At 34.0% G+C, this 23279-nt stretch overlaps 1 protein-coding gene and 1 pseudogene across 1 annotated transcript; one reads left to right on the forward strand and one right to left on the reverse strand.

Annotated features, from left to right (window-relative positions):
• Nucleotides 1-275: 275 nt before the first annotated feature.
• LOC132544209 (uncharacterized) lies at nt 276-16077 on the reverse strand. The gene is made up of 19 exons (XM_060207777.1): nt 16012-16077; nt 15576-15714; nt 13896-14156; nt 13096-13230; nt 12270-12399; nt 11357-11456; nt 10669-10777; nt 9859-9951; nt 8643-8788; nt 8086-8154; nt 7477-7561; nt 6730-6835; nt 6124-6186; nt 3800-3890; nt 2843-2935; nt 1715-1755; nt 1153-1316; nt 794-885; nt 276-449 (listed from the first exon to the last, which is right to left on the reverse strand). Exons 1-19 carry the CDS (start codon nt 16075-16077, stop codon nt 276-278), a joined length of 2157 nt encoding a protein of 718 aa, XP_060063760.1.
• A 1878-nt stretch (nt 16078-17955) lies between these two features.
• On the forward strand, nt 17956-20352 carry LOC132544178 (uncharacterized; annotated as a pseudogene).
• The last annotated feature ends 2927 nt before the right edge of the window (nt 20353-23279 follow it).

Consider the following 23279-nt stretch of genomic DNA (forward strand, 5'->3'; position numbering starts at 1 on the left):
AAATTTTTCAAACCATATCATGTAAGTGTGAATTTTCCATCAATATATAGGATTTGAAATGCTATCATTCATAAATACTTTTTCAGAGAATGTGACAAAAAATAATGTTGCAAAACGTTTATCCTTGTAACTTTTTATCACAAAACCTGTAGCAGATATCATACTTGATGATTCTCCAGAAATCTAGTCAAGCTTCATGTAATGTGTTTCACACAGCTTTCTAGACTTCCTTCATACTGTACTCAAAGACTAGAGCTTGCGAAATATCATGAGTTCTATTTGTTGCGTGAGTTTTTGCGACTGCCTGGTGTCTGTTGAAGTTCTCGAGCTCGTCTGTCTTCTCTCCATTTCTGCATCATCTTCATCATCTGTTCACTGATGTTCTGTTGTGAAGTAGGTGACATCCGGTCAAATTCTCCAGGCTTTAACGTGTGGCCAAGTATGTCTCTCTGTAAACATATATACATTGTATTTAATAATATTGTTGACTGAGGTAAAAAAACAACTGAATGTGTTGTTACTGTAACAATGTAACTTTCTGGAAAAAAGCTGAGGAATGTACATGATAAAGAGAATCTTTTAGTCTCTATACAGAGATATGGAACTCTTACATTGCCTAAGGCAAGGCTTGTCTCTGGGAATTTTTTTCCACATTAAAATCCTTACCCCCAGCCTTCAAAATATGTTTTCACCAATTTTCTGGATCTCAGCACAGCTCTGTTTGCTCTTACACTTTTTTAAGCTTGCTACAAATGACCTTGATACCAGTAGCCTATCACCTTGAGTTACCTACCTGTGCCCGCTTGATGTCCTTGACATTCTGTTGGAGATACCCATCTGTCTCTCTATCAAGCTCTGCCTTGTCTTCTCCTTGGCCATGGGCAACTAAAGGCCAAACAGTGGACAACACAGGTTATCGAAGGTAAAGGGAGTTAAATTCTGTTTTATATGCCGATATGACCATAGAGTTCAAAACATTTAACTATATCACAGATGAAACAACCCTCAGACTGAAATAACTTCAGAATTAGGTGTCTATTAAGAAGATGAACATCTTGATTCCAGTATACCAGTATAATGACTGAAAATTGACCATGTACCTATTCAGAATAAAAACTCGTAAATTAAAAATCAAACAATTAGAAATCTTACTTTTGTCTGCTCCAAGCTTCACTCTCTGTAAGAAGTCTATGAGAACTTCGCGAGTCTGGTTGTCTGGGGATTTGGCAGGAGTCGGAGCTCGTTTATCCTCTTTTATGGTAGGTAGTGGCTCTGGGGTTGATACCCGTGTAGGTGGGGGCGCCACACAGAACCGACTATAAATAAATATTGTCACTTCAAATTTCAGATATATTTCTAATGTTCATTCTGGGCATGTTGCAAGATTAAAAGATATAAATAAAAACACACAAAGGATTTCTCAAAATGTTGTGTCATGATATAATTTAAGTTTGGCTTAAATGGAATTAGTGAGTAAGAGTTTTTGACTCTATGGGTGGTCTCAACTAAACAGCGTATGTAGTTATTTTAAGACAAACTTAGTTGATATATATATATATATTGCCTCCAAAGTGACCTGACAGATGTGATATTAAATTGATTTGAGTAAAGAATCAATTAAAAATTTAAGTTCTTGAGTTCTTCTTTCATTTATGGAAATCTGTTTCCATGGATACAACCATTTCTATGGTAAGCACCATTTCCTGTAACTTACCTGATAACAACTGAGGATCTTCCTGTTGAGGCACGAGATCTCTGTGAAAAAAACCAGACGAGCAAATCAAAAACTAAACCTATTGAGCTATGTTGTCATTGATGAATGAGATATGCAAAAGAGGCAGAAATCCTGTGATCAAAAAGCACATGAAGAAAATGAAAATTTCTGATTGGATATGGCTTTGAAATACATTATCAACAAGTCATTTAATGTCAAATTATTAATTTTCTTGGTAGATTTACTATCATTGATTTCATGGGCACTCTCAGTCCATAAATTCAAATAATATCAATATGCTGTTAAAATTAGTATCTGTAAATTTATTGGGTTAGATATGTATATCCACAGTTTTTTTTTCCTTAAACCATGTAAGTTGAAGCTCATGGAAATAAATGAATCTACAACAACTGCATGTTTTCCATGATAATAAATCTATTTGACAGTAAAGGTTTTAATACAACACTCCAATGGCTGACGTGTGACACAGACTGAAATGTGACACTCATCAGCTGAAACGTGACACTCATTGGCTAAATGTGACACTCACCAGCTAAAATGTGACACTCATTGGCTAAAATGTGACACTCATCAGCTAAAACGTGACACTCATTGGCTAAATGTGACACTCACCAGCTAAAATGTGACACTCACCAGCTGAAATGTAACACTCATCAGCTGAAACGTGACACTCACTGGCTAAAATATGACACTCATCAGCTGAAATGTGACACTCACTGGCTAAATGTGACACTCATCGGCTGAAACGTGACGCTCATCAGCTGAAATGTGACACTCATCAGCTGAAACGTGACAATCAGCAGCTGAAATGTGGCACTCATCAGCTGAAATCTAACACTGATCACCAGCTGAAATGTGACTTACTTGCTGAAATGTGACACCCACCAGCTAAAATGTGATACTCATCAGCTGAAATGTAACACCCAACAGCTGAAATGTGACACTCTCAGACTTAAATGTAACACTCACCAGCTGGATGTGACTCTCTAAGGCTGAAATGTGACACTTAGTATTTATCATAAGTTATCCTCACCTATTTTGCCGACAATGAATTTGTGATTCTTACCTTTGTTCTATGACACTCACCAAAAAACACATGACACTTACCGGTTTGGTATAACCAAGGGCAGATACCTCCATTCTAAGACGTGCTATCTCCTCCTGGGCTCTCTGTTCAGCCTGCAGCCTCTTTCTCCGTTCCTGCACAGAACAAATGGCACCCATGATACAAAACCAACCAAGATCTTTTACTAAGCTCTAAAAGGTTTTACATGACATGCTTGGAATGCAAAAACATTCTAGTTAAATGTAAGAGTCAGAGAAATGCATCTTATATATGACTGTCCTTAACAGTTTAATCATAATTTAGTGCGTATTTTAATATTTGTAAAAATAAATAGCTTTAATTTTATTACTGCTAAAGTGTAAATGACATTTTAAGAATCAAAACGCCAACACACAGCAGAAGTTAAATGATTATCTTACGTTTAATGTTTCTTCCAAGATGAAAGAAAAGGAAATTATTATGTGGGAGAAGAATATAAAAATCAACCTTTGAGCAGAAATAACATATCCTCATATTTGCCTTGTGAACAGCCAGGTTAATGCTGAGTCAGACAGGTGGCTACCTCACTGAACAGCATGCTTGAGGCCCAATCATGCCAGCAACTGAGGTAAAATTTCTTGTCTAAGGACACAACCACACCACCATAGGGTGATCCGTGATCTCAGTTTCCATAGAAACACAAGCTCCACAGGTAGAGATCAAACACCTACTCTTAGATCTGCACCTGAGAAACACAAGCTCCACGGATAGAGATCAAACACCTACTCTTAGATCTGCACCTGAGAAACACAAGCTCCACAGGTAGAGATTGAACCCCTTGTCTTAGATCTGCACCTGAGAAACACACACTCCACAGGTAGAGATGAAACCCCATCATTCAGGTTTTCATCTGAGTGAGCATAGTTAAATACTCTACTGTCTGATCTATCACAACCCCCTTCAAGATTTATCTTATTAATTCTCCCTATGACAAGATGTTTTGTTTTCATCATGTGTACCTCCTGAACCATCTCCTCCAGTCTCATCCTCTCCATTTCTAACCTCTGTCTCTCCCCTGCTGCCATTCTCTGGTATTCCTCATCTTCCTCCCTAAACACCAAATTGATAAAAAAAAACATAGTCACATTATAAAAGAGAGATCATTATTAATGTCTATAGGATATGTACAACTGCTCTATATATTTTCCAGTTTATTTGAATACCCACAGAATACCATAAATTATTGTTGTTTTGATGATTGTATATTTTATTATCTTATTAGAATCTTAAATAGATTAGAAAATTAAATAATAAAGGAGTGAAATATCTAAATATAAAGTCATGATGGCAAATCATTCATCACTCATGTCAATTATCACAGGTTGTGTAGTTTGTATTCCTATATATCTCTTTGAGAATATTCACAGAAACACATACACAGGTAAACAGCTGAACTGGGAAGATTAAGTGAAATTTGTTATAATAATGCTGAACTTACTCTTACAATAGATAGCCAATCCACCATATTATATCCTTAATAAAACCTTCATTTATGGTTTTTTTTTCAAGTCATTGTTTGTACAAAACATTAACAGCACACACCAATATCAGTCCCATGTTAACACCTCACAAAACCACAATCATGGTAAGTATATGGGACAAACACATGAACAAAGAATAGACAATCCAAGTAAGCACAGTGTCAAGTGAGCTCAATTTTGAGGCATTAATGAAAACCTGATTTTGGATTAAGTTGCAATATCAAACACAATTTTTTTAAAGTATGACCATGGAGGCATAGTTATTTCTTAATTTGTAAAAACTTCAAACTTTTATATGATAATACATTAAAACATAGTTTAAATTTCTGAATATAGGTTATATAATTTTTTTTTTGTTTTTTTTGGCATTCCACACCAACACAAATGGTTATCCCTGGATACATGTCACACTACACACACAGACTGACAAGATACATTAGCTTACATAATAGGTGGTTCAGAACGGGAAAGGGAAGATTGACTGAAACAAAATGTGTCAAAGTGCTTCAAACAGGGTATAGTGAAGGATTGAAAAACACATATCCAAGCTCTAAATTGTGAATGTGTTAAATTTGGTTTTCCTGAAACAAAAATCAAGACTTGGATATCTATTTATTACTGTGTGATATTATCCACCCCAAACTTCAAACTTCATTCAGGGGAGAGGAGGAGAGCTGTTCATATATAAGCCCATAAGCTTTCCTAATATAGTTTGACCGGTCATTTTTCACTGAAGATAAGATCAATTTTATCTGCAGTAAAATGAAGTTTCTTCATGAATAATTCATTGCTGATTTTTTACACTCCTTGTTGATGTTTACCACGACAATATGTAGATAATTAAAACCAATTAAACTGTTACAGAGATACAGAAATATGGAAATTTTACACCCAAATGTAGAATTTAGGAACAGGATCCAGACTGAAACACGTCTCTACTCATAACCAATCTTCTCCATTCCACCATTACAATGACGTTGAATCACTGAAGCAGAGCTAAACACAACTTCTTAAAGCTGATTTTTGATGTCTATGATAACTTTAGAAAACTGAAATGTGGTCAACGGATTTCTGTATAAAACTGGTAGGAGACCCTGGTAAGGCTAAAGTTACATTCTACATGGAAAAAAGCAATAGAAGTAAAGGAAAATTGAATTGTAAAATGAACAATAGAGTCAAATTAGGAAAAAAAATCACATTAACTTAAAGAAAAAATGAAATGATCAATTGGAGATTGTATCCTCATAAGGCAAACTAAATCCATCCTTTTTGTTGAACAGTGAACAGAATCGAGTCAAACATAAAACAATTATTGATGAAACAAACAAACCTTATATGTCGAAGCCTGATTGATTAAATATATTCAGGATGTTAAATTATCATATGAAGTGTTGGTTACTTCCAGCATATGCAAAATGTTCTTTGTTTAAATTCATGTAAAGCATTGATAGTGTATATAAAGGTTAAACAATTAACAGGGATCAAGTATCCGTTAAGCTCAAGTATGGCAGGTAATTTAAATTAAAAATGGTTTGATAATTTGTCCCTAAGAATGCAGGAAGGCTGGTTTGTAAAACTATAAGTGACACAATATATAGATATTCTACACACATAGAACATTACCTACTCTGACAAAATGTGTGACAACTTGTGATGTTATTCAATCACTCTTGGGAGAACAAACGGTATCAGGATATGTTACTAAGTGTGTCTGGTAATCTCTTCACACAATAAAATCTACATTTGACAGGTGTAGGGATGTGCAACTGATCCATATTAAGAACCATAGCAGACACACTAACCTTCGTTCCTTGATTGCCAACTCTCGTTTGCTGATTTCATTGTCCTTCTGCATACGTGCCATTCTGAAAAATACAAATTTGTGATTTTGTGAACTTCATGTTTTTTGCTTGTTGGGTTTTTTTAGTCCGTGAATAGCCAGGGTCATTTTCAGCTGGGATCACTTTGAAGTAGCGTTAACAACCTGTGAAAGGCCGATCCAGTGTGATTGGAGTAAGAATGTAACCTTGACAACATAGACCTGTCTATTTCTCAACTCCCTGAGAATCATGCCCTGTCAATGGTAAGGAGTGTTGAACTACACACAAAGAATCATTACCTGAGTTTGTGTGGGTCGACACTTCACTGACTAACACATCACAGCCTCCTGACAAGTTCAGTTCAACTGTGCCACTAATAATTCACAAATAAAGTCTTGTAGCAGTTCACATTTCACACATATAAGTCTGAAACTTTGTTAAAGAAAAAACAATCACCTCATCCATCAAAACTGACGTGCCTGACATGACATCATATACTTATTTATCATGACATGACAATAGAGGCTACAAATACACCGCTAAGATGATTTCAATAATGAAAACCATCAGTATGGTATGGTATGGTACCTCTCTCGCTCAGCTTCCCTCTCCTCTCGGGCACGACGCCGCTCCTGGGGTTTGGTGTAAGGCGGGATAACATCGTTGTACCAGTGACGCCATGGTGGGTGTTGAGCTGGAGGCAATACAGACAGAGAATATCACAAATGATTTATAGGATTAAAAAACTCATGGACAGTTTCAGGCTTTTTAAAAATATATATAACCTTTAAATGTTATACATAAATTTTGATAACTTATGACCTTTTTACATAAATATCTTTAATGAACATTGTATCTTAATGGCAATAACTCAAGGGCCCATATTCATGAAAGCATTCTCATGCTCAAGCATAAATTTTGTGCTCAAGCAACTTTTTTATAATTCACCTAAATCATATAAAATAATCAAATATAAACCTTGAATATAGCTTTGACTTTATTCCTTTCAAAATTGTTTTTAAATCTTTGGCAAAATTAGCCTTATCTATTAATTTTTAATTTAAACAAGACATAAAGCTTTGAGCACAAAACTCATGCTTGAGCATGAGAACGGTTTCATGAATCAGGCTCTGGTCTTGATACAAATAAATTCATGTCCAATGTAATTTTTTTCAGGTCTGCAGAAATACGAATTACAAAATCCATTGTTAGCAATAAAACAATAATAACTCTGTTACTTTGAAGCCGAGATTATGTGTTCACCAGTAGACTTATAACACGACAAATTTGGCATGGATAATAAATGATTTTTGAAGACTAACAGTAAATACTTACACTGTGTAGGATCCAGCACAGGCATGGCAGCTTTCTGATCTTGTTGTAACATTGAGTATAGCGTCTTGAAGTGGTCAGTCTTAACCTGTAGTACAATGCAGTAATATAACATAAACATTAGAGAACTGAAAGTAAAATCAAAGTAAAAATATCTAGACATACCCTTATGACATAACATATACTGTGTGATAGTCGATGAATTTACTCAGGATACAGATAATTTTGTAAAAATTAGATCAAATAAATAAAATTTCTGTATACATAATTCAGTCTTTTTATCTATGAAGTAATATACGAAATCATACATTATAGAAAGCAGAATAAGTTCTACACACTAAATTATACAATATTGATCATCTCTAAGATGGTAGCCAATCAAAACTCTGCTTTCAGCTGTAATTCCTTCACAAACCAAAGTTCCTTTCACCGTGGTAACAAATGGAATAGTAATATGATTCAGTAAAAACCTACTAAAAATATATTTTCATCTATATTTATATGAGCAATTTACTATCAGTTTATCCCTTTAAATGATCGGAAGTTTTACCCTAATAAGAAGCACTTCTCTATGATGAACACTTGATTATACAGAATACTTTACAATCTGACCTCATATTGAAACTGTGGAATCATTAGTCTTGGTCCCTCTATCTTAAGGGTTTTTTCCATCTCCCCTGCCTGTTAAAAGAGGAAGAAAATGATTTTAAATAAATTTCTCTGCAAAAGGTCTGAGCCCATATTTGCTACAAGTTACCTATAATTCTATGTACCATCTGCTCACCTTTAGTGAATGCATTTCTTTTATTTCTAATTTGGATAATTTTGTTCTAAATTTCTAAATAAAATGTTTATCTGCAAAACGTTGTTTAGATATATCAATCAACAATAGTATCATGTATTTCAAACATTTCAATTAATTTTGAAAATATCCTTTTTTGAAAATCAAATCTGAAGATTAATTGTGTTACTATAATAAATTGCTATAAATCCAGATTCATTCGGAAGAGTCTTTTATCAATTCTTCAGAGGAAAAAAAGTTATCGAAAAACAGCTTAGATTTTCTGACTGACTTTCTATACATTATCAACTGGTTAAAAAATAGTAAGGAAAATTTTGGTTTTAAAGTTTTATAGTCCTTTGAGGATAAATTTTTGATGAAACACTACCGATGATGCATCTTTAAGTTTTTCTCTGAGAAGTCCCAGAAACACGAGTGTTACGTTGGTCAGCCATTCTGTGTGGAAGCCTGGAGTGTTTGATCCGATCATATACTGGTCCCATACATACAGAAGTGTGTCAAAGTTAAGGTAAGCTATCAAACAAAGAGAGGAATAGGTATAAAATTTACATATATCTCAGAGTAATTGTATACATTCAGGAGTTAATATGGAGGAGGAGAACATGAAGAATGAGGGAAAGACTGATGTATTCCTAGGAGATTTTCTCCTCTCTTTAAATCAATACTTTCAAAATGAATGACTGAGTATCCTACCATTCCTATCAGAATGATAATGAATTTCAAATCTGAGCTTTCACTTTAAGTAAGTTAGCAAAATCTGATGATTAGTACCGTTTTGAAGATCAGAATTGTAAGAAATACATATAATTTACATAGATGTGATACACTGTGATAAGGGGAAGTAACTCCATAATGTACACGTAAACAGATTAGCTCAATATTCATAAAGATAGTAATTTTTCCACTTAGGATATCTGGTTTGATAAATTTATCAAGACCGCTATGTTAAGTTGATGATATAAAATATTGTTGATATACATTATATGACAAGCTACTGAGTGTAAATGTTTGGTGATATCAGATTCATCAACCCCTCCCCAACCCCACTCCCCTCCCCCATAGATACAGGTCATACAGACCATATACACTAGCCATACACTGTTGAATATCAAAGGCCAATCTTATCAATCAGATATACATTATTTCTCAACAGAGTTACACAAACTCCTATAAGTAAGATGATAATTGCTTATTTAATTAGAAAAAGTTACTTTATATCATTATGTAAACAAAACAAAAAAAACAAAAAAATCCATCCAAGCTGTCCTAAATCAATATCATTGAGTAAGTTGATAACAGGTAAATTTGTTCTTAACAAAATTAAAACAAATTAGTATCAGTTCAAGGATTCCATATTATATTACATTAAGTGTATATTGCCTGGTCAGATAGCACAGTAGTCATACTAGCTTAACACCTAGGTGCCCAAGTTCAACCTTCCACAGGACTATAAAATGATAGTGTCACCTTCACCACTTAGTAAAATGTCAGAAGCACCCCAATTTCCTCCTACATATAGTTCCATACACTCAAACAACAGATATGATGCAATAAGCACAAGATTTTGGAGAAGCGATACTCACTGACAAACATGCCACGTATCACAGGACGGACAAGAGAGGTGAGACCTTCCATCAACAGTGCATATTTACCAGTCTCCGTTTCCACAATCTTTTCTGTATTCAAAGATATATAAGAAAAGATAAGTTTGTATGAGGTGTTTTGCTGAACAATTCATAGAAATTCAAGAACATATTTTTTATTATTTTCCTCTGTAATTTTTGTTTTGTTTAAACAGATGAAGAATAACTTTTATTATATTTTCATTATATAAATAATCAGGACTTTTAAATGTAGTTTAACATGTTACAAAAGACCTTAATTTTCAAATGAAATAAAATATTATCTAATTTTTCAAATTTATTGAATAGTAATTATCACCAATAATCATTTTCATTTAGTAAGTATAAGTTTTGATCTAATGTTATATTTACTGTTGTGAAACTGAATTTAAAAAGAAAACAAATAATGACCGCACCTATCTGGATTTATTTTAGCTGGATCTTTAAGAAACTGATTTTTTTTTCAAATCTCACTGAAAGTAGTTTTATATATTATTTAACAGTTTTAGGCCCTGCTTTTCAATACCAAGGGAAAGCATATTTTCCATTTGTGAAATACAGAGCTGTATTCATCCTAGGTGCCTCAAACCTGATGATTTATAACAATTTTTTGTGAAGACTTCAAGTTTTTGATGTCATTCCATCCAATGAGATGACAGAGTGACTTTAATTGTGCTCATGTATCTTAGTTCAGATGTACAATATGTAACCGTACTATAAATTTTCCTATATCTGAGGGAAGCTAAATGTTACTTGTTAGAGGTGTCTTACCCTTGGTGCTGACAACATTATTGACAATAGCCCTGGCCACACTTGGAAACTTCTCCTGTAATTCTCTAGCCACTTTGTCTACAAATGCTACCATCTCATCTTCATGTTTCTACAGGAACAAAGAATTCAATGGGTTCGTCAAAAAACGTCAAACATTATTGAGCCTATATTTGAGAGAATTACATAATGTTAATGTTTGTAAGTTTCAACAATATTCATTCAATAATTAAACAAAATAACACATATATATATTATATTTAGGATTGAAATCAAGTCTGAATCTTACATTAATTCAATTACAATTTATTAGGTTTAATTTCATATAGATATTTGGAATACGCTTTCTAAAATTCACTTCAATATCCAAAAACCATTAACTTTTCATTGAAAAATGTATTAATGTGATTTTAATTATTAGAGTAATTTAATGGGTCTTTTTGATAGCTTTCATTTTATGAAATATTTGTGATAAATTCTTTTCTTTGGAAGTGAAATGCAATCAGAATATAAACTTATGCCAATCTATCCCTTATACAAATGGGAAAGGAACTTAATAATTATATACATAACTATCTAATAATGACATTAATTTCAATCTCTGTTGTTTACTATTTAGAGCTAATGACAATATATATTGGTAAATATATGTTCTACTCCAGTGTTACAGATAAAGATCACAGTGACCTACATCAGAGCCAGTGTCTGTGACAAAGCCTGGCCTAGAATCCATGTAAGAAATGTATTGCTCCACCAATGCGGCAATCACTCGACCAGCAGGAGGCTCGCGTCTGTAATATGTGAAACAGAGTATGTCATAAAACACAACATAACAATCTACATAGCAACTGATGAAAGATTGTTCAAACTGACATTTATTTGATATTGATTTTCAAAGTCAGAATTCAAAGTCAAGACGGAGAGGGGAACGGTATTTTTGGTTCCTATTTTTTGTTTCTAATTTGTTTTAAGCATCTCTTAAGCACTCTGCAATTATGCTAAATACACCTATGAAAATGTCTTTATCATCCATGTAACAAAAAGTCTGACTAATGTCACTTTGATTTTGAGGTATTAATTTCAGACTCCACTCAACTTGTATCATAATTTATAGATTTCTTTGTGGTAATAGACCGATATACATGTACAATATACATATGTATATGATAAATATTGTAGGGTGTCATATATACAAAACATAGCTTGCTGTTAATGACCTCGACTTAAGGCCAATAATTTTCAAATATGTCATCATGAAGTCAAATATTAATGTGAAAATGACAAACCAAATACCCGGTCTACAACTTTTAAGACTATGTGGTGTAAATTTCTTACAAGTTTCAGCAGATGAGCAAGTAAATCTAAGCTGTCATATGTTATGATTTTATATATTTTAAATCTGTTAATTTTGAGGGGTTTTAGTTTTGGGTGTTTTTCAGGATGGCATTTAAATTCTATAAAATAGATACATTGAGAGTGATGTCAATAGAGTTAGCCTGGCAGTCTGATTCATGACTGCCAGAAGGTAAAAAAACCTTTTTGATTTAAATTCTTGGAATAAAAAAATGTGAAAATATAAACCATTAAAAAGGTATAGTGCTTACTTTGGCATGTTGGGTTCATTCACTTTCACAAATGGCACGACAAGGAGATGGTCTACATCTCGAAGCCTATTCTTGGTCTTCAGAGATGCATGGTAGTATGACAAAACAGCTTTCATGGCATAAAATGACCCTGGTAAGAATCAAAGCACAATGGTAAATTCTTTGTCACCTGTACAGTGATAAACTGCTTCTTCCTCATCTGTATACCATAACTGGCCTATAAGCCCAGAATACCAACACATTACATCTTCATTATCAGACAATAAAAATTCCCTTGTAGGTGACTATTCTGAACAAGTACAGAAATGCCAGGTTTTGTTGGTGGAGAAAAGACAGATTTCCTAGAGAAAAATCACCTATAGTCAGTACCTGGTGACTGCCCTATGTAAGACTCATGTCTGTGACGAGGAGGTGAAGGGCCAGTGATAAAAGACATTCAGAGGCCTTAATCACTTGGCCACCTCAGCCCCCTACATCATATATGTCATCCTACTTTTCATATCACTGTTAAAATGTCAGGTATGTATGTATACAAAAATAAGAATTTTTTTCTTTGGTTGAACGTTCCGTTATTTGTTTCATTTCTTTATTCATTTTCCATCTTTGTAAAAATTGTTAGCCCACCACAAATACCAGGTTATTTCTTGTCCTACAAATTTTGAAAATGAACGTACAAACCTATTACTTTCAGACAAAGAAACTGAATGAATGCCTAGTACCTAACGTAGCAGTTGCCAGAAGATCATTTCTACATAAAAACAAGTGCAATGATAAGGTAAAAAATATGGCAATGGTTTCAAAACACTGACCTAGTAATAAGCCTTACCCACAGATCCTTTAAGATCAGCAAAAGTCGACTCTGTATTTATCAGTGCCTCACATTTCTGGGATATCTCAAGGTCATATGGGGAGATTGCTGCCCTTGGATTACTATTCAGTTGGTCAACATACTGCTTTCTTACTGTCAAAATATATAAAATTCATATGTTAAACATATCAAAGAAGCCAGACAAGAATAAAAATGATAAAATTTCTAGGAAGAAAAATATGATGAATCTTGGACCAGAGTGGCAGTGTGGTGAGGAATGGATGTAGAGATGTAAATAATGTGAGTCAAATACAGATGGAAAAAGTCCAGAAAGGAGGTGAATCTTGAAAAGGACTGTGTTGTGTGAGGTGAGGGAATGAAAGAGTAGTAATGGAGAGCACAATTTTTCTATTTAGGAAGCAAGATTCCTGAGTTTTGGCCATAATTTTAGATAAGGATGTTTGATCAATCAAACTTCAGTATTATTCATAATTTTGAAAATCCAATTTATTCACCTGAATGAAAAACATGAAAATATCTTGCATGAATGGATAAGATTATTAAAAGAAGGACTGTGAATTTATAAAGATAATTTTAAAGGCTCAAAGTCTGCAATTACAAGGAGTGTCATTATATACATATGTAAGTCATAGCATTGAAGTATGGGGACATGATATATTTAAAATGACCACAGAAAGAGAAAGAATTCTAGCAGAGGATGGTTTAAAAACAGTAGCCAATGGTGCTATGGGCAAGGGAGACAATCAGAATACAAAGAAAGATTTAATCTAATAGATAAGTTTATCGATCATGTGTACCTCTACTGTTGGTGAGATAGAGTCTCCAGGCCACCTGTCTCAGGGGAGGAGGTAGTGCCTGGTTTAGACAAATGTTTAGCTTGTTTTTCATGTCTGGCCATTTCTTCAGCATACTAAGTGAGCCCTCTTCTGCATTCTCTATAATGAGATCAGACTTGGTTCCAACAGGGGCATCCTCTAGTAGCTGACGAGAAACCTCCTCATTCAAGTGTTGGTCCAAGAGAACTGAAACCTTCTTAGACAGGTTTGTAAATATACCACCTACAACAGAAAGTCTGTCTAAGTAACCAACACCTCTGTATAGAATCATTAAGCGTTGTCAAGTCACAAACTTAGGAAGCGTTACAGTAAAACCACATTAAAAATGGTTGGAAATTCTATCTACTTTGTCAGGAATATACAAGTAAAGCTTCAGCTACCTTTCTGGATCACCACATACAGCATTACATACTAAAGGAACAAAACTGATCTGATTTACTTTACACTACATTTATAATTTTTTCAGCATATAAAAACAAACCTTAGAACAGATATATGTAGCCAGGTGTTCATATACAGTACTAATGTACTATAACTACACATTCAAATCAATGCGTGTCACGCCAGTGTTTGGAACGTGATTGGAATGTAGGTATAAATGTACGTAGGCATGTATGTGCGCATGCACGGACTACTCGTCCATGTCCCAAGCACCGCCCTTTTCCCACTTCACTCTTACTTTGTCTCTCGATGGTTACACATTGAGAGAGACATATTCCAGTCATCATCACAAATTCCTTACTCTGGAAGTTCCTGGTAAGAATCTTGATTGTTAGTTTAAATTCTATAATCTTAAACATAATAATCATTTATTATATTTAACCATTTAATGTCCCTTATTTCATAGTATGAGTGATTATGTATGTTTAATATTTCTTAGGTTTATCTGTTTATGACAGTGAAATAAACACATTTTTAAACACTGAACTGCAATGTGAAGTCATATGAACCTATGCTACATATATAAAAAAAGCTAACTTAAATTACAAATTATTAATGCAGGTCATTGTGGAAAAGACATAAAACTTAATTTTGCTTGTTCCAAAACAAAACCTTTTTGAGTGATTTAGAACTGAACAGTATCTGTTTGATCTTTAACACCAATGTTCCTGGAGCTGAACAGTATCTGTTTGATCTTTAACACCAATGTTCAAGGAGCTAAAACGTATCTGTTTGATCTCTTTCACAATGTTCAAGGGCATGTTTACTAGTGTCAGACATCATACCATATACATGCACATGTATTGCATACATGATATATTGTTTATATGTACCTGGTAGAAAAAAAAGCACAGCAAGATTGGAGTTCCAACCAGGGACCATCTGAATTCAAGACAAATGCTCTAACAGCTTAGCCACCTCGAGCTCATCGTCAATGATCGACCAAGTCTATTTTGATATATATATTTATGTCATATTTATCAGTCTTTCTGAGATGAAATTTGAGTCATTTTCTATGTAAGCAGTCCTTTCAACCGCCATATGTCCCAATGATATAAGTCTAATATTTTTTCATGTTTCTTTTTATTATTTTTTGTCTCCTATTTTTTTGATTCTGATAACAAAAATTGGTTGATGTTACCAATGTTACAACACTGTTTTAGAGAATGGTATGATCTAAACATTAATAAAATTGCACACCTCCTTCAATAGCAGCTGTGGCCCTTTCCATAAATAGCTCCTTCTCAGCCTCAGACAAGTCTGTGAAGTACTGGACATGACTTTCTGTCAGCTGTTGTTGGATGGCTTCATGTAACTCCCCTAAAAATGTGTTCCATTCCTGCAATAATTGTTAATTTACTTAATTATCATTAAAATAATAATATATAAAAGCAGTGAGAAAATTTTGAAAGCGAAACAATGTTTCCGTACCACTTCCTTAGCCTCTGGAACACAATGAACATTTAGGAAAGCATACAGCTCTCACGGTCGTGAAATAGGTGTCCTACATTGTACAAGAAAAATCATGTATGTTGTCGTAACGTATTTGTTAGATAAAGTCAGGAGGTAAAATTAATACCATACCGATGCAAGACGTAAATTTAACATTTCAAATCATAGTCAAATAGATATTTACCTTTGAATCACTAATTCCCTGTTTACAATTTATCAACCATCGGGGATACGTTTGCTGAACCGCCATGATGTAAACATTCTTGGAGTGAAGGAAATGTTTGGTGTACTAACTACAGTCCGGTCCGCCCGGACCGCCAGGTGCCGCCTGGTATTGCTCGTTACAGTCCGAGACCGCCCAGTACCGTCCGGGAACCATATATTGACCGCCTGAACTTTTATTTGCACCTATTTCAAGATGAGATTGTCATATGCAAATATATTAACGACATCTATATAATAGTGAAAATATATTGTTCCGAGTTATGGGTTTTAGAAATCAGTGATGTCGCAACAATTTGCCATAGGTCTTGTTATTTGCAACTGATACCGGGACCGCCCAGGGTTTTATTTCTACACCATATACTTAAATTTGCCTTCTATACCTATATATGAATAGAATCAATATCTTTATCCAGAAATGATGAGAAAATATTTTAAAAATTACAAACTTATTTTCATTTGAAATAATCGATATCGCAGCAATGCGCTCGCATCCTGTTATTTGCAATAACGGCATCGCCTCGGCTTTAATTTCTATTCACGTATCGTTAAACTTGACTTTTATACATATATATGAAAAGAATAAATATCGCAATCAAAAAATGATAAAAACCTATTTTAAAACGTCCAACTTATTACCATTTGAAATCATCGTTATCGTAACAATGCGCTCACATCCTTGACTGGGACTGCTCGAGATTTTATCTCTATTCATGTATCGTTAAATCTGTATTATCTACATTTATGTGATTAAAATGAATATCATAATCCAGAAATAATGAAAATTTAATATATTCATATACAAAACTAGTTTCTTTACATATGAGTATTAAAATCAAAACATAGAGGTGACTTTCATCATGTTTGTTATTAACGAGATAAGGTTCGCAGTATTACTGATATTTTCAACTCAACACGTACAATACAGGCCGCGGAATTGACGTATACATCATCTATCTACAGTAATTGTAATAAGATATTGCGTATGAATTTATACATGAATAAATACATACAGTCATTCGGGCAAGGCTCTTTAGGGTAGAATACTTCATATCTGTCGTGGCCGCTAAGACATTTCTGGCGGAGTCTTCGGGTTCCTTAACTACACCACTACATGTTAACGGGATCTTTCGCCCTGTATAAAAGCCATGTTTTAAATTATTGTAACATAAATAAAGATTGAAACTATATTTGATATATTTACGAGGACATGGGAACTATGCTAATATTGTGGTACCAGAAGAGCAATTTTGTATATAACACAATAGCACAGGAATGTCAACACTGTAATGTAAACAAAAACAAAGTATCAAAATCAACTTTGGATTTTTATCAACATAGCATTGCTTCTAAACATGGTTCAGGCAGATTTCCTTGTTTTGGTATTTGTAACGCTATGTTCTTTTTAGGCTTTAGCTTTTTTATATCAATATTAATACATAATTTACTGTTGGTGTGTTTTTTTTACATCAGATACACGAACTTGTATGCTTTCAGCTACCAAGCTGATAAAAAAATCTATCTTTTCCTAGAAAACAATGGAAGTACTGTTACACACACGCGCATCACTGGGAACTGAGCGGGTATATCATGTGAGCATATACCTTATATTAACTAATTATTTCATTAATGAGGTAATTTGATAAATTAACTCCTTTGATTTAATCAAAACCGATTGCATTATGTTTAGACGCTGTTCTCCCACAATAGACAAGCTATGCTGTTCTCACACAATAGACAAGCTATGCTGTTCTCCCACAATAGACAAGCTATGCTGTTCTCACACAATAGACAAGCTATTCTGTTCTCCTACAATAGACAAGTTATGCGTTTCTCCCACAATAGACAAACTATGCTGTTCTCCAACAATAGACAAGTTATGCTGTTCTCCCACAATAGACAAACTATGCTGTTCTCCCACAATATACAAGCTCTGATGTTCTCCCACAATAGACAAGCTATGCTGTTCTCCCACAATATACAAGCTCTGATGTTCTCCCACAATAGCCAAGCTCTGACGTTCTCCTACAATAGACGAGCTATACTGTTCTCCCACAATAGACAAGCTCTGATGTTCTCCCACAATAGACAAGCTCTGATATTCTCACATAATAGGCAAGCTATGCTTTTCTCTCACTATAGACGAGCTAACCTGTTCTCAAAGAATAGGTAAATTATGCAGTTCTCCAACAACAGACAATCTTATCCTCGTTACTCCAGGGGTAACGATCACGTCTGCTCTCTGCATCCCTGGAATATGTTATGGAAAATTGAAGGTTCCATGTGTGATATTGTGACACCTTGTGGACAAGACGAAAAGATTAGTTTGATCCTTTGATGAACATTAAATAAATCTTGCATAATGGTATAAGGTAATGGCTTTGAAGTTGGGTGTCACTCCGTTGTAGTCTTCAAATGGAACGTACCATTTGGGGCAGAAAAATGCATCAAAGACCAAAAAGTGCTTTGGATATCAAAACAAAGCAGTGTTATTTCATTTATATAGCCTATGTTTGAATATGGTTTGAATAGCTGCAAATTACAAAATAGAAATGGATTATTTTCAGCTTTATAACATTTATATGACGAAACTCCTTATTGTTTCAGCATTGGCATTGTGGTTGATTTCGTTATTATTTTTCTAAGGTTTTTTGCTCATCATTAACAGTCTAGGGAAGGTGCTGCTCAGCTACAAAGACTTCAAGGCGTCGACAGCCTCTATGGTTTTTAATGTACACTAATTCGGACCACTCAGCAATGGAAACTGCATTGTTGGCAACAACATTGCTAGAGAAGAAGATAGCATTTGTACCTGTGGTTGTGGGAAAGAGATAAAAAGATGAAACACTGCAATTGGTAGGGATTTTAACATTTTCAGCATTTCTAAAAAAATGAGAAAAAAGTTATTAACATTAGTCTGACTACTCCACTCCAAAGCCCCATGTTAATTTGTTCTATGTATATTCAGCTTGAATATGGTAATGGTTCAATTTCCATGTGATATATTGTGATCACATGGGGCTGATCATACAGTGCCTCAAATTATCACAATTGACTGTATTTGTTTGGGATTACATGTCAAAAATCAAGGTCACTATTAATAGAAATAGAAAATGTGCTAAAAAAGTCAAGGTCACTGTTAATATTGATAGAAAATGTGCTAATTTACGATAACTATTTAGTTTGTTAGCCCATCATTATCAGCCCATGGAAGTATTGGACTGAATCGGGAAATATAGGTAAAGCTTTAAAATCCTTCTCCTCACGTATGGGAGAGGGAATATTAAACAAATGTTATCGAACCTGTAGATGTTTGTTGCCTGTAAATGAATTGTTATATTATTATTATATAAAGATTATTTATAGACTTGTGTATACAGATGTACATTTTATTGATTGTTGCTCAAAATTTAATACAATAATATTTTTAGGGACTTTGTCTTTAGAATGCACCAAAAGTTATCTGTAGTCACTTCACAAAGGGACATTTTTCAAAACAAGACACATCAAATACTTTATAAATTTAATTAATGAATTAATTAGTTACGTAAAGCTATATACAGTACATATAATTTAACGTTTCTGGAAATATGTAGATTGGACACCTGCGTGAAACAATATAAATGATGCTGGCATGAAGTTCAAGTTGCTTCAAATTTAAAATAGGTGAATTTTGATACTATATCATTGATTGAATTTTTTTTTATTAATTGATTGGTTGGTTTGATTGATTGATTCTTTGTTTTTGTTTTTAATAGGACTTGATTCTACATGGCATGGATTTGTAGACATGATTATAAAGGAAAACCGCCCTGTGGCAATAAATTCTGGATATGGATGAGTCTAAACTATTTCAGGAAGAAGCGGAAGAACAGGAAGGCTGTGCCCTTGTGCATGATAAACAAAAGTCTGATAACACTCAGTTAATTGCTGAAACAAACACAAATACCTTTTCATAGGTGGGTGCGAATAATGACGATGTTGGTCTTCCCATACCAGCTTTTGGTTGTACACCCACTCAAATATTTGTCTGTTTATATGACTGCAGAAACGATGTTTTTTAAAGAAAACATTACCTTTACACCTTGATTATGATATGGTTGTACATGAATTTCCTATTATTTATGAAAAGAGATGTTACAGATGTTATAACACACTCTGATCTCTCAGAATTCCAGGCACAGAATTTTCCTTAGATGCGAACATACAGGAATTCTATCAAAAAATAAAACCTGTATTTACAGGATGTGCATGTGGGCATCCGATATCTGATATTACCGACTGGTGTTGTGATAATTCATAATTAATATCAAACGTATTTGGAAAACTCTTGATACGTAACTGAGGTGGGAAAATATCATTTTCACCTGAAGTGAGACCAGATCAAAACCTGTTTAATACAAGGCAACTCCGTCATTGTTTTTGCAGAGTGAGCGAGAAAGATGCATGTTCTGAAACACATACATTAAAGTAAGTCACCAACCTTTTCGATTTAAAAACTTGAAGGCATAGGCCTACCTTCCACTACATTAACATTATCCAAATTCATTATACAGGTATATCTTTTCTCTCACCTCAGACAGGGATATCCCACGTAGACAAGGATATCCCACGTAATACCCCATCCTAGATTTTTCTATCTCGCCCGATCTGTCTAGTACCCTTACGTGCGTTTTCGCGGATTTATTTTGCGAATCGGTGTATTCATCCGTGTGTAGGCGTAGGTAGCACCTACATCCGTGCATTTTCAACAAAAACGTAGGTTATGTCAATGTAAAAATTGATCGATATTCTATTTGATTAATCATTTTTGAGATGTTTACAAGTTGTTTACAAGTGAAGAGGCTGTGTGGATAGTCTAAGGCTCCCACAGGATACACCAAACTCTGATGAACTATTATGGAATAATTTTCATAGCAGTGGGTGCGAGAAAAAATCTATTACCTTTAACCGAGGAGATCGGGATATCTCACTCTCGGGCTAAGATCTTGTAACAACCTAATCTCGGTTAACGCCTCGGTTGGGAATCTTTTTTTTCAGGATCTTAAATCTCTACTGATATAACCCGATCTCGCTCAGTTACAGGTTATAGATTTTATTAATCTTGTCCGTTAAACTTTCCATTAGTCCTTCCGCTATCCTGGCTGGGCTCTATCTGCTATACTCCTTGCCATGGGAATTTAAACTTGGGATTTGATTTCCACTGGGTGTCATTTAACAAAACTAGGACACTCTGACCAACATTTTGGCATTTGACCTACATCAAAGACAAAGTTTGTCTATGTTTTTTCTCCTTCTTGCTTGTCACTGAAATACACGAGGAAAATGCTGAAATATATATTTGGAATGTGCAGTATCCTATTTATAGTAATTTCAGTCAATAAGGAATTGTATTCATGCAACCAAGATGGAAGATGAATAAATATAATATCTTTTGTTTTAGTAATACAGGCCAAATAAAGGCATTGAAAATTCTTAGTTTTGTCTATGAGAATATTTTCTGACTCACTAATGGTGACTATATTTAGTGGCTATGATGTAAGGTGAAATCAACCTAGAGAAATGGCCTTCGACGTGTCAAATTGTTTATATGGGGGGAGTATATAGGTACAAGTTTGTGTTTCCAACAACACTTGTTAAACATCATCAAGTACCTGCTGCTATACTATACTGGATGTACACCTGTAATTATCGAGCTTATCCTTTGTTAGACAAGAGGGTGGACCCCATCTTAATGGTCAGTAGTAAACGGTCATCGTATATATAGAGTTTACCTTATCCCATCTATTCACTGACAAGCTCGTAGGTTCAACATGGCGTCTGTTTGGTTCATACTGCTTCTTGTACCTGCAGCCGGTAAGTACTTTTTTATTGTCTGTTGGTAACATATGCTTTAACTATACCTGTTATAACGTAACAAACAACATATCATGCTTGCCCGTTTTCTTTATTTTTAAAACAAATCGAAAACAGTGTTGGTACTGTAATTATATACCATTCTTTACCTTTTTTGAAAGATTAGGAAATTAGTTTTTAAATACAATTGTTAAACGAGTACTGCTCAGGAAGTATGTATAGTATATTCAAAGATTTCGCTCCGATAAAGAGAAGATAGCTTCTTGTACCATACTCAATATTTTTGTACTATTCAAAAACCTTTTTCTAAGATGTCATATTCAGTTTTGACTAGTCATTCTAGTTATCAAGACATTCCGCGCCAAAAAATTATGCCTTCGAGTAGTTGCTTTACATAAGTGTTTAAAAAGATAATACAAAACAAATCAAATATTCAAGATAACATATGTAATTATTGAAGTATCAACTATCAATGTATGTTTTTACTATATGAGTAAATAGCTCATTACTACTGGTAGTCACCCAATCAATTTAGTAACCATCTTGTTCACTTGTACTGTAAGATTGACCATTCGGTCTTTTACTTCGTTTGTAGTTTTACATTACCTGCAATATGTAAATCTCAGCTAGCACACGATGCATTCATAAATAAAGACATTATTTAGATTTGTAGTAAAATGCAAGTAACTTTTTTTTGGATTTGCAAACATCCCTGAAAACTTCTTTTTTTTTTACTTCTATAAAAAATGTACATGGGAATATCCCCATTTCACATCTCTTTGATAAGGTCTCCTGAAATTATGACTCACCATAGAATTAATAGCAACCTTTAAGTAAGTACAGGTCGCTAAATCATACTAAACAGATGTAAAGAGAAGAAAATAATGTGTTCTTTCACTGGTAGCATGATAATTATTTGATACATGTTATTTTGTTCTTGTTATTTTAATGATAAGATCATGCATTAAAAATCATATTATTTTCAGCAAAATAATTCATTATTAATTAACAACTCTTTATATGATTTGTAAGTTCATTTTCTATGTTATAAAATAAGTTTTTATTTTAACTGATAAAGATAGAAAGACTTAGCAACTTTATACTCTTTCTAATCTACTCGTTGTGTGTCCTATCACTATGACCTTTGGTATTTGTCTACGTCAGATCTAACAGTACGTAACGTAAGTCCATACTAAGATAGGACACGCTATGTGTATTGGGCGTAAAGCAAATAGCTTCAAAACTAATTACATTGTACCTACCGACTAGTCCGGATGTAAAGTCAGGTTGAGATCTGACACTCAGAAGCGAATTTATTTGAAATCTCTCTACACAACACTCGGAACAATAAATGTTTTTAATAAGTGTCCCTAT

The sequence above is a fragment of the Ylistrum balloti genome, unplaced genomic scaffold (assembly GCF_031769215.1).
Source record: "Ylistrum balloti isolate Yb309-2 unplaced genomic scaffold, AGI_CSIRO_Ybal_v1 Utg369782, whole genome shotgun sequence".
NCBI lineage: Eukaryota > Metazoa > Mollusca > Bivalvia > Pectinida > Pectinidae > Ylistrum > Ylistrum balloti.

Bases quoted from the DNA above. Each gene is read 5' to 3' on its own strand.
- LOC132544209 (XM_060207777.1), bottom strand. From the start codon at position 16,077: ATGGCGGTTCAGCAAACGTATCCCCGATGGTTGATAAATTGTAAACAG. The intron at 14,157-15,575 runs GTGTGCAATTTT...TTTCTGTTGTAG, and splicing joins CACAGCTGCTATTGAAGGAG to GTGGTATATTTACAAACCTG. The intron at 9,952-10,668 runs GTAAGACACCTC...CTTTGAATACAG, and splicing joins TAATGTTGTCAGCACCAAGG to AAAAGATTGTGGAAACGGAG.